At 36.2% G+C, this 12,271-nt stretch overlaps 3 protein-coding genes across 3 annotated transcripts in view; 2 read left to right on the top strand and 1 right to left on the bottom strand.

The window, feature by feature from the left end:
- LOC107666107 (14-3-3 protein beta/alpha-A) lies at positions 1 to 4,597 on the top strand. The gene is made up of 5 exons (XM_016457255.1): positions 1 to 151; positions 733 to 856; positions 1,292 to 1,455; positions 1,686 to 1,781; positions 3,126 to 4,597. Exons 1-5 carry the CDS (start codon positions 2 to 4, stop codon positions 3,180 to 3,182), a joined length of 591 nt encoding a protein of 196 aa, XP_016312741.1. The 5' UTR covers position 1; the 3' UTR covers positions 3,183 to 4,597.
- Positions 4,598 to 6,419: 1,822 nt separating this feature from the next.
- Positions 6,420 to 9,995, bottom strand: LOC107666026 (mitochondrial import receptor subunit TOM34-like). Its single transcript, XM_016457116.1, has 8 exons — positions 9,681 to 9,995; positions 9,426 to 9,562; positions 8,408 to 8,507; positions 8,175 to 8,327; positions 7,871 to 8,028; positions 7,647 to 7,794; positions 7,391 to 7,517; positions 6,420 to 6,984 (listed from the first exon to the last, which is right to left on the bottom strand). The coding sequence occupies exons 2-8, from the start codon at positions 9,553 to 9,555 to the stop codon at positions 6,883 to 6,885; spliced, it is 918 nt and encodes a 305-aa protein (XP_016312602.1). The 5' UTR covers positions 9,556 to 9,562; positions 9,681 to 9,995; the 3' UTR covers positions 6,420 to 6,882.
- Positions 9,996 to 10,533: 538 nt separating this feature from the next.
- LOC107666035 (cytochrome c oxidase subunit 6C-1-like) overlaps positions 10,534 to 12,271 on the top strand; it is a 2,793-nt gene continuing 1,055 nt past the window's right edge. The window contains exons 1-4 of the mRNA XM_016457127.1: positions 10,534 to 10,552; positions 10,771 to 10,807; positions 11,368 to 11,480; positions 11,835 to 11,971. Of these exons, the coding sequence (XP_016312613.1) occupies positions 11,376 to 11,480; positions 11,835 to 11,960 (231 nt within the window). The 5' untranslated portion in view covers positions 10,534 to 10,552; positions 10,771 to 10,807; positions 11,368 to 11,375 and the 3' untranslated portion in view covers positions 11,961 to 11,971. The remainder of the gene's footprint in view (positions 10,553 to 10,770; positions 10,808 to 11,367; positions 11,481 to 11,834; positions 11,972 to 12,271) is intronic.

Here is a 12,271-nt window from a genome sequence, read left to right as displayed (position 1 = left end):
AATGAACGTGGTGGGCGCCCGCCGCTCGTCCTGGCGCGTGATCTCCAGCATCGAGCAGAAAACGGAGGGCAACGAGAAGAAACAGCAGATGGCGCGTGAATACCGTGAGAAGATCGAGGCTGAGCTTCAGGAGATCTGCAACGACGTGCTGGTGAGAGACGTGACGTGTGAAGAAAACATTTAACAGTTCTAGAAGTTCCACCTGATTTGATTTGCAATTAATTTTAAGTTTAGAATTACAGTTGAATTAAAAACGTAGGAATATTATTCTGATGTCTATTATGCAATATTTAAGGCATTATAGCGTTAAAGTATCACATGAATTTAAAGAAGGACTCTTTTTAGCCAAAATTCTAAATTCCAGAAATTCAAATTCCAAAAATGTGCAATATATATGTATGCTTATTAGAATACTGTGTTGTTTCTCTTTCATTGTCTTTGTTTAGTCAAAATCATTGTTTAAAGCTTTATATGAAATGATGCACAGCATTGCAATCAGTCATTTAATAGGTTTCACTTAGGCAGACCACTATATGGTTAGAGCAAAAGGAATCAATTTTATTTGTAACAAAAAAACTGCATGTATGAAAAATGCAATTAGGATGGACCCAAAAATGCACACTTTACCTTTAAGAAAATAGTTTTTCCTCTTTCTGATGGTCAGTGCTTTTCATTTATTCATGTAATGTTAATGTTCATAGCTTAATGTCGGTCTTTCCTCTTTTCTCTCAGGGTCTTCTGGAGAAGTACCTCATTGCCAACGCTAGCCAGGCAGAGAGCAAAGTCTTCTACCTGAAAATGAAAGGAGACTACTACAGATACCTGTCCGAGGTGGCATCCGGAGAAGCAAAGAAAAGTGAGCTCATTTTCTTTATAAAGCAAGAAGGATGTTGCCTAAATATGAATTTATCTGTTAAATCTATTTATTAGGGTGTCGATGGATTAATAGAAAATGATTGGAACTGATAATGCTGAAGTTTAAAGGGTTAGTTCACCCAAACATTTAAATTAGCTAGGGCTGCACGATAAATCGCATGTGATATTTAATGCGCGAAAGATCAAAGACAATTTTTAATATAACTCCGACTGGATTCGTCTGAAAGAAGAAAGTCATATACACCTAGGATGACTTGAGGGTGAGTAATTTATGGGCTAATTTAAATTTTTGGGTGAACTAACCCTTTAAGGTCCATTCCTAAGAGTGAATAATTAGATAATAACCAAAGCATCGAAACATTCAGGCTGTGATGTGACGGTCATGAATTTGATTTTGTTTCTTCTCAAATTACAGCCACAGTGGACAACTCTCAGAAGGCTTACCAGGATGCATTTGAGATCAGCAAAAAGGAAATGCAGCCAACACACCCCATCAGGCTGGGACTAGCACTGAACTTCTCCGTGTTTTACTATGAAATCCTCAACACTCCAGAGCAGGCCTGCAGTTTGGCAAAGACGGTTAGACAATTATCTGTTCATCTACAGCTTGTTTGACTTTTTCCTGTTTTGGGTACATGCAATGTACTCTTTACGCTTTCATCCCATCTTATTTATGCAACATTCAGTGGATATCTTCAAAAAGTGATTTGAAATGTGAAACTAAATGAGTTTATACTGAATACTAGAATGAGCATTTCCAGTGTACAGGAAGACAACAGAACTGACACTCATGTTTACCTTCACCCTAGGCTTTTGATGAGGCAATTGCTGAGCTGGATACCTTGAACGAGGACTCCTACAAAGACAGCACCCTCATCATGCAGTTACTAAGGGACAACCTCACTGTAAGTGCCAACTTTGGCTTTTCTAGGTGTAGACAGAGCCCGAAATGTAACACTCCTTTAAAATGAACAATGCAGAATTAATATAGACTATATAGATTACTCATCATAGATTAAATCAAAAATGATAACCTGAGCCATGCTAATCTTAAGTGGTGTGAGCGATTAAAATCAAAAACATTTAGATGTCTTTTTCATCTTGCGCAAGTTCTGACAATTTTTGTGTAGGATGATTTATCTTGTATAGTTTTTTTTTTTTTCTAAAACTCAGTGTGGCAAAACATGCGTACAATAATCTACCAAAATTAATATTTAACAAATTCAGCATTTTTTTTATTAAATACCGTCTTTTTAAAATATACAAGTTATTATTAGCATAAATTTTAGTTAAAGAATTTAAATTAATTTCTTAGCAGGGTTACTGCAGGTCTTAAAAAGTCTTAATGCGCCCTTCCACAAAGTAAGGATTTAAATCGGAGCATAAAGTTTTAAATCGCATGCACTGCATAAAAATGTATATCTTCCTTGGTATAGTTTTGTCAATCAAGATACATTTACTTAAGATGCAAAGTGAAGATATTAATTTTTTGTCAGTTTATGCTTAAAAGAACAACACATATTGGTAAGTGTGGTATTAAAACTTGTTTTCCCATTGAATTAAGTATTTTATTATTATTATCTTATTTTTTTCTAAGCCCATCGGCCGATTTTTATCCTTGTTGATAGCTCATTTCAAGTACTTATACAATAAAGCTTGTAATTTAGCTGTCATCTTGATTTAAGAATCATAGATATGTGCACAGGAAAACAAGGCAGAAATACTGATGAAGAGCATCACTTTTTTGCTTGGTGATCAGAAGTTACTGTAAAAGTTATTTTCATATTGAAAGCAGAAGTATTCAAACCATAAGGTTTGTTGGAAGTTGAATTTAACTTTTGACATTTTAGTCCACCCAAAAATGAAAATTAGGCTGCGTTTTACTCACCCCTTTTGGACTGATGCATGCAACACCCGCTGAGTGGCATTAAACAGCTTGAAAGATCAAAGACAATTTTTAATATAACTCCGACTGGATTCGTCTGAAAGAAGAAAGTCATATACACATAGGATGCCGCAGGGGTGAGTAAAACGCAGCCTAATTTTCATTTTTGGGTGAACTAACCCTTTAAATTTACCTCCATAAACCTGCAGAAACCTGTCTAAGAGTCAGTATAGTTTTAATATAAATAGCTCAAAATTTTGCAGATAAAAAAATATTTAGTATTACGCCATTGATCGGTTTGGTAAAAAGTTCATTTTGGAGCCTTATCATTGCATCATTTTAACTTTTTTCTTTCGTTCTGCAGCTGTGGACATCAGAAAACCAGGGTGATGAGGCGGATGCTGGCGAGGGCGAGAACTAAAGGCGTTGCACTTCACTGTTAAATCCACCTACACTCTTTATCTTACACATATGCAGCCCATAATTCCCTGCTCCATCCAGTCCACCTCACCTTTATCCACCTTTCTGTATGACGAGCAGCATGAATTGTACCTAACCTACAAGTTTGTACCCCTGAAGCCACGAGCGGCAGGGTGAAGTTTGGTTTTTCCAAGGCTGTCTCGAACATGTCTTGTTTATGTATTTTCCCCCAGACGAGGGAAAATGGTTGAATAGTGGAAACTACTTCCATCTTTTTCCCTTCCCAAAATCCCTCCTAACATTTTTAAAAGGCATATGTTCTTTGGTCTAGCAGGATGTAATGCGTTATAATGTCCCTCCCCACCCATTTTTCCCTCCTCTGTCTTTTCTCTCCAATAGTGTACTGGCAATTGCTGGTTTTATTCAAAAGGTTATTAAACTCTCCATTAATTTAACAAACACTGTGACGTTTAGTTTTTCCTCCTGGATAACTTGTGCTTACGAGTAGCAGTACAATTCTGTTGCAATCTCATACAGAAGGGATGAAAACAGGCTGTATTGTGACACTGACTAACATGCATTACTATTATTGCTGTCATGTGCGTGATTTTGCATAAACGGCTAACGACGACAAAAGGGACCCGAGGTTTGCCATTCCATGTCTATACTCAGTTTTAAGTTTAAGACATTCCATCAGTATGTGACCTTTCATGATTACAGACCTTTTGTGAACAAACTGGAGAGTTTCCTAATGTGCTGTCAAGGAGGCAGTCAACATAAAGGTGCTGTTTGACATCAGTAAACGATTTTCCTGGTTTGTTCTGTACATTTTTTTTCCCCCCTTTTACATAATATTGCCCACACTTCCATTTAATAAAGATGTAAAATTGTAAACATTTTATAGGTAAATATAAATTTGTCTTGAAACTAAATGCTTGCAAAAACACTTATATTTTTTTTTAGTTATTCAACCCTCTTACAAACAGAAGACGATGCTTGACATTTCCCTCTTCATGTAAATCAGAAGGTGTTTTGGGGCCTTAGACTGATTTTGAGCTTCTCTACTCCTCATTCCTGCTAAGAGAGGAGTTTCTGTAAGACCTTAGCAGTTCAACTGAGAAATTCTGGATTTGACTTGAATTTTGTGAAGGAAAGTGCTGCAGACCAGTGGAGGCTTTGAAGTCCTGGCCCAAAGTCTGTGAAACACAAGCCGAGATCGAATTTGGCAAATAGTTGAAGGACCTGAAGCATTTTAGGAGGGGTAGCCACTCAGTGTCACAATACCTTGTCACATCACCATAACATTCCACTTAGGTGTAGAACTCATCTGTCTCGAGCTGAAGACAATGTTCATGCACTGAAGACGAAATCTGTCTCTCTTAGCTGAACAAATGGCAGTTATTCTACGCTTGATTACAAAAAATACAGTAGTGAATGTGGAGCCGAGCCTGTCTGTATATCTGGTATCTCCAATTGCTTTGTTTTTACTGACCAGTATTCTGCCTAAAGTTAGCTTCTGTGACGGTTTCATTGCTTAGTGCGCACGTGGTTGTGAAAATTTAGACTAGCTTAAGCAAAAAATAATTTTTACAAAATGACAAAAAAAATACAACCTGGTTATTGACGTAATACTAGATTTGTGTGTCTTTTAAAACCGTTCTAGTTTCACCTTACATGTTATAATCAGGAAAGTGTTAAAAGACAATTTAAAGTGAAATAAAAGTTTTATCAGTTCCAAATTGCGCTGTATTGTTTTTCGTAGTGGTGTACATTAAATTGAGCACGTTCTCTAGTTCCCACTCTTCTATAAAGAATTAAATGGCGTGTAAATGTTTCTGCCTAATAAATAAGCATTTAAGGGAATGTTCCATGCAAGTTGAAGGAATAGTTGTAATCAAATTTGCTGAAAATTTACTCATCCTCAGGAAATCATGTGTCTTCATCAGAACAGATTCTTAAGAAATTTAGCATTTACATCACTTGCTCAGCAATGAATCCTCTGCAGTGAATGGGTGCCGTCAGAATGAGAGTTCAAACAGCTGATAAAAACACAATAATCCACACTAGTCCATCAGTTTACGTCTTGTGACGCGAAAAGCTGCATGTTTGTAACAAACAAATCTATCAAGGTGTTTTGAACCATTGCTTCTGGTTACAATATGAGTCTAAAATAAGTCCTTCAAAACCTACGGACATTGGTTTAGAACTCTTTTGGTCTGTTTTTCTTGTAAACAGTGCTTGATATGTGCATATCTTTGTCCTGATTCAGACAAGATGACGTTTTAACTGGAGAAAGCAATATTATGCATGGAAGACTGTCTGACCAGAAGTAATGGTTTGAGGTTAAAGTTGTCTTGATGGATTTATTACAAAGATGCAGCTTTTCGCTTCACAAGATGTTAATTGATGAATTGAATTGGTGTGCAGTGCAGAGACTGTAAAATTGGGGTAATATGATCATATTTTCTTGACCTGGTAAGGACTCTAGCTGCTGCATTTTGGACTACCAAACTACTGAATTACTCTGTGATGTTTTTATCAACTGTTTGGACTCTGATTCTGACGGCACCCATTCACTGCAGAGGATCTGTTGGTGAGCAAGTGATGTAATGCTACATTTCTCAGATTCTGTTCTGATAAAGAAACAAACTACATCTTTGATCACCTGAGGGGTCAAAGAATTTTCAGCATGTTTTCATTTTTGAGTGAACTATTCTTTAAGTTCAGTCGTCTGTGGCATGCTGTTGATTATTTCAGAAAAGGATTGTTTTTTTTACAAACAAACAAATCATGAAGTTGACTATTGTGATTAAAATTACTTGTTTGCAAAAGGTATATTCAATTTAAGGCATATTTACTGTTCAAATAACTCAACTTTTGTTTTTAAACTGAGGAACAATTTGAAATTGGTCATTGACAGCATCTGTCATGATAGAGCTTTGTTTTGCTGTCATTCAGTTATGCTACCTGTATACATAGCATTTACTGTTTTAGGTCTTCACTGTCTTCACAAAAGTCATCACTGATCATAGTATTACATCTGCCAGTTTACAGGATGAAAAAATACAATATTCCTGAACATTCTCTTTTATTACCACATGCATACAGCACAATATTTAAATAAAGACCCGTTTACGTTGTCTTGATGCAAAATGCCATATGAAACATCAATAAATACAGGTGTCAAGTCTTTACAAATGTATATAAACATTAATTGGTTGTGACAGTAATTAACCCACAACAATAAAAAAAAAAAAAAAAAAAAAAAAAAAAAAACATTTTGTAGAAAATGCAGCCCTAATTCTATCTGCCTTTTTGAGTCAATCTAAAGTGAAGTGGGAATTAAAATTTAGTCTGAAAAAGAGCCAGTCAGTTATATGTGCAATGAAAAAGACACATTAAAATCACATGCTAAATCAACATAGCGTTCGATTAAAGACTAATTAAATGAACAAGTGTGACTACCAGAACAAGTTTGATCTCAGACACACAGGTGGAGTTTCAGAAAGAAACTTGATTGCCTTATTAATGACAATACACCCGGTCAAATGTGCTTATGTGAACACGAACACTCAAATTATTTCCTAGATTTAAAATCGCATTATGATGTGCATATCTAAAGTCTGTAGCAAACGTTGCAGTTTTGAGAGGCAAATCAGCTCGAGGCACTTGGGGAAAGTTTCCTCACTGTACAATCATGGTTATTTCATCTTCTGTACTTCCTGCAATAGTTTCTGCGCCGCCGTGTTGTTAAGCTCGATTTTGAGCACACTGTTAAGATCTTCAATAGCAGATTTCTTGTTCTAGGGAAAAAATTTATTACATTTAGTCATTTAGCAGATGCTCTTATCCAAAGCGACTTACAAATGAGGACAATGCAAGCAATCAAAATCAACAAAAGAGCAATGATATGCAAGTGCTATAACGAGTCTAACACAGTACACGTAGCAATTTATTTTTTTTATTATTATATAATAAATAAACAGAAAACAGAATAGAACAAGCTAGTGTTAGAGGCCTTTTTTCTGCTTTTTGTTAATTGTATAATAAAAAGAAAACAAATAGAATACAAAAGGAATAAAAAGAATAGAGAAAAACTTTTTTTTTTTTAAGAAAAACAAGGGGTTAGTAAATAAATTGCAATTCATAAAACAATTCACCAAATTTAGTTAAGACAATGAACTTCAATTTATTCAGAATTAAACTTACTTTGAGTTCCTTGTTTGCCTGGGCACGTCGATAAAAAGCTTTAATGTTGGCGGAATCCAATCGAAGAGCCTCATCGCAGTCGCTAATAGCTTCTTTGTACATCTTCAATGACAGGTAGCAGAGAGCCCTACAAGCAATATTGATTTACACGCATTATCAAACCTAAAGTCCATGACTTTTCCAGTTGTTAAATTAATTTTCCATAACCATAGGAACCCTGACATTTGGCAGCATAATAACCGGTACCATTTCTTACCGGTTTGTGTAGGTTGTGACCTCTGTGGGGTCCTGACCGAGTGACTGCATGTACTTCTCCACGGCTTTCTTGTGTTCGCCCTTTTTCACAAACGCATTGCCTTCTTCCTTCAGAGCCTTGGCCTTTTTAGCAGCTTCAGGTCCTGGTGCTTAGAATAATACAATTGAAAATCAAGTGCTGAAGCGAAGTATGTTGGCTACGCTCAGTATGGTACAGGTAAATACCTTTTTTCTTGCTATCAATCGTGCGGTTTTGTTGTGGGCTGGGGGCCGAGCTGGCAGCTTGCGCCAGGCTTTCTTTCACAGACATCGGAACAGTGGGAATCGGAGGCAGTTTCTCTCTCCAAGATGGTCCGTCTATATCTGTCAAAGCCTTGGTCATTCTGGAGGGAAGGAGTGATGTGTTGCATGGTACATTTTTTGTATCCTTGTGCTTATATGTTGTGTATTACCTCTTTATTATAAGGTTGATCAGTGCATTCTCTATTAACATGCATAATACTTCTGGATCCTGATCATGCAGAATTACCTGTTGACGCCATCGTGAGCAGCCGGTATGTTCCAGTCTATCTGTAAAACAGTTTTGTAGTCCACATACGCCTGTCTGTATCTCTCCAAGGCTTCATAAGCTGACGCCCGGCGAAGCAGAGCTTTAAATCCAAACGGAACCAGTTCAAGAGACCTAAAAGAGAAATATTAAGATTATTAACACTGCACATAATCACGTTAACCATTTTTGCACCTGCTGTTTGTTGCACTTACGTTGTGCAGTCTTTAATGCATTCACTGCAGTTTCCATCTTTCAGGTAACTGGCGGCCCTGTTGGAGTGTAAAATACCCAGATCTTCCTTGTTCTTCTGACCTGCGAACAGAACATTGATGTGTCTTTATTTATGTTAGTGCCACTGCTTCCTTTACATCTATTATAGTCTGAGGAACCATTTCTCTGTTGCCGCTGCTCTGCAACTTTCTTATCTTCCTGTTTGGTATGATGACTCTATTGTTACCGTCATTGTCACTCAAAAACATATTAATATGGTAATTAATATTCTTAGCATATGACATTACCATGATGTTACAATCAGATTCTAACACGGTTCTGTGAGATGATAAAGGATATGTAATCATAATTCCTAACCATGCAAGGGACCCCCTAGGTAGTTATATATTTGTATTTATAAACACCCAATTTATAATATGAAAATTAATAATATAAATGTGTGTAAAATCTGATTTGGAAAATATTTTCTGTTATATGCCCTTTTTTTACGACTCACTACAGTGCTGTACTATTATATATATATATATATATTTTTTTTTTAAATGTTTTATCTTTATTAATGTTAACCACTGTACATTTTTTCATGTATTTTTCTATTTTATTATTAGTATTACTAACTAAGCAGTCAGAATATGTATAAAATAATATTGGGGAAATATTTTCTATTATTTAATACAACTTTTTTTCCTACTCACTACAGTGCTGTACTATTATATGTATTATTTATTTACATTTATTTTCAAATGTTTAAACTGTTTTTCTCTGAACGTTTCCACTAACGTTAAGCCCCTAGTACTCAATTTGTTTTGAAATACTTGAAGTAATACCATAGTACTGACATGGTATTGCAAGGAACAAGAACATCATGGAACATTTCGTGTAAGTGCAAGAATACCATGGTACATGTACAAAAACATGGTAATTAGCTAAGTGGTAATACTGTTACCATGTGTTTACCATGGTAATATTTGAAATATGACTACATTTTACTGCCCTTACCAGACTTCTCCAGCAGCTGGATGGACTGGCTGTAGAGGTTCACGGCTTCTCCGTACTGACCGGCTCTGAAGCACTCGTTACCGGCTTGTTTGAGAACCGTCCACGACTGCGAGCGCCGCTTCTGAGGCATGTTGACACTGAAACGGTCAAAGGCAGTGTGAACCTTAAGTGCTGTTAACTTAGTTTTAGCAATGTTACACACTGCCAGTAAAACTGTTGTGATACATATACATTTATAGAATAAAACAAAGTTACCGTTGTAGAATCACGTCTGAAGTTGAAAAACCGGAAAGTAAACGTTGAAGAGCTCAAGCTCCGCTTGTTTAAAGTTAAAGTTACCAGTTGTATTTAAAAACCAGCATGTGAACTAGAACACTCTAGAAGACGCGCGAGCCGGGATGAGTAGCACGTTTTACCGGCTGAGGCTCTGCAGAAACGGTTGAATTTCAGTTTCAGTTCTCCGGACTCGAGCGGCTGTGTCGATGTCCGCTGCTGCTGCTATTTGAAGATCTGGATGCGTGATTGTAACCCAATCCAGTGTTGCCAGAACTCGCGAGAAAAGCAAGAGACCTGGTCTGACGAGGAAACAAGTGAAAAGTGCCGTATAATTTACAGGGATATGGCAACCCCGACCCAGTCCCAGACGACTGTCAAAGCCAAGCCGTTGGTTGCCAGATGTTGCTGAAACCCGAATCATTCATTATTTTAAAACGCATCAGTTGTCTTTAAAGATTTTTTATTTTTAATTATGTTTTAATGTAGTCAGTAAAATAATTTGTAATAAAAGTAGAAGACTAAAAATCCACCAAAAACCTGATTATTTAAAAAACGCATTATTATTTTTAATTAAAAAAATGTTTTGTCTTAATCTATTAATGATTAAACCACTGTATTCTTTCTTTCTTTGTTTTGTTTTTTTAATAATAAAAGTACAATGTATTTAATGCGTGGTAGTTGTAAGCTAAGCAGTGTGAGATGTTTTAAACAAATTTAATTCATGCTTATGTGAAATAAATATTCTGTTTTTATTAGACAATAAAATGTCGCGCTTTTTCGAATCGGTCCCACTGTGTTTGTCCTTCGTCAGTTTCCGTAGTTTGGCCCTCATTAACGCCTTCCTGTCTGAGTAACCGGACGAAGAATATAAAGTATAATTGTTATTTTTATTATTAATAATGGGTTGTGTTTTTTTTAGTGATTTTTTATTTTTTAATAAAAATTATTATTATTTTTTTTATATAAAGTTCTGTTAGTCACTCTGGTCCACACTCCAGTATAGTAGGTGGCGGTAATGCACCTTAACGTTGGATGCCACCCACCATAAAACAAGAAGAAGAAGAAGAATTAACCGGACGTGCGTGCTGAAGGTCGTGAATTAAACGGTAAATATCGAGCTTGCTATACGCTTATAACAAAACTTCTATGGTGAAATCTGTATACATTTTAATAATATCACGTTGTTATGTTTTTCATAACGCTAAATAAGTATTTTCATTTAACTAACGTGCCTCGTTTTTGAACTACGTTGGTCGTTTGGTCGTCATTGCTAGCTAGTGTTAGCTAACGTAGACAGATCGTTCCGTGTCTCAAAAGGCACCAACTTTTTAATATTAATTTAAATTAAAAGAAAACTCGGCTTGGCGTCTGCATGCGCTGTATCACTTCTAGAGAAATAATATTCAAATTGCATATTGGCTAAACCGCTCAAATCTAGAACTGCACCTAAGAGCACATTTGTATATAAAACATGCACTTTAACAATATCTGAAGATGATTGGATAATGTAATCGTGGCTCTTTGTATGGTTGTCTTGAAAGTCGGTCAGACATCCATTTGTGATGGTCAGAATAGCACGTAGCAGTGCGGAAGGGTTATCGACAACTTGACTATAAGTGTATGCAGTTTCTTTTATTAATGTCCCATTATTGTCATCTCTTTCTAGAAGTCAAAATGTCACTTCCAAAGCCAGCGATGAGAGGCCTCCTTGCCAAGCGTTTGAGGTTTCATTTGCCCATCGCATTCGGTCTCTCCCTCATTGCAGCAGCCGCCTTCAAGGTCAGTGTTATTGTGTTGATCAATCAGTTTTTGTTGTTTTTTGATCATATGCGCTATATTAGACCTTTGTGGTCTACAGTGCTGTTCAAAATTGTGATTGGCACTTCAGTCTCTTGCTTGGGTCAAAATGTTTCTTAAATTCCGACATCAACAACAATTTTTAAGAGCACTTTTTGTTACAATCTATCCTTAATAGTCATTCAAATTAAATGTAATTAGATTATCCCTAATTTGTAGTCTTGTATATTTGGTTGTACCCTTTTAATTTTTTTCATCTTGGGGCAAAGGAGTTAAATAATTTTACAACTACAGTGGACAGTTTTCTTGAATCTGAGAAATACTTTCTTTCTTCAGTTCACAGTAACCGAGCCCAGGAAACAGGCTTATGCTGACTTCTACAAACATTACGATTCAACGAAGGAGTTCAATGCCATGAGGGAAGCTGGTGTTTTTGAAAGCGTCAGACCCACTGGAAAATAAACCGCTGTCTTGTGAGTGGCCCTTCAAATGCATATATCATTATTATTTGTAATACTTTTCATGCATCACTTTGGCCCTTTTAATGCATCGCTGTTTCAGTTCACATAATAATAATAATAATAATAATAATAAATATTAACCAGTTCTGGCTAAAGTACAAGCTTTGAATGGTCCAAAATTGAGAGATGTGTTTAGGGCTGCACGATTAATCGAATGCGATTGTCATGCACATTTTGATAGTAATGCCGGTTCTGTAATCAGCAGGAAATCATCATCACGTGCTTTCAGATGGAGCAGAATTTACTACACAG

The sequence above is a fragment of the Sinocyclocheilus anshuiensis genome, unplaced genomic scaffold, assembly GCF_001515605.1.
Source record: "Sinocyclocheilus anshuiensis isolate Anshui unplaced genomic scaffold, SAMN03320099.WGS_v1.1 scaffold447, whole genome shotgun sequence".
Lineage (NCBI taxonomy): Eukaryota > Metazoa > Chordata > Actinopteri > Cypriniformes > Cyprinidae > Sinocyclocheilus > Sinocyclocheilus anshuiensis.
The sequence above is the reverse complement of the archived record's forward strand: the minus strand, read 5'-3'. Positions and strand labels throughout refer to the sequence as shown.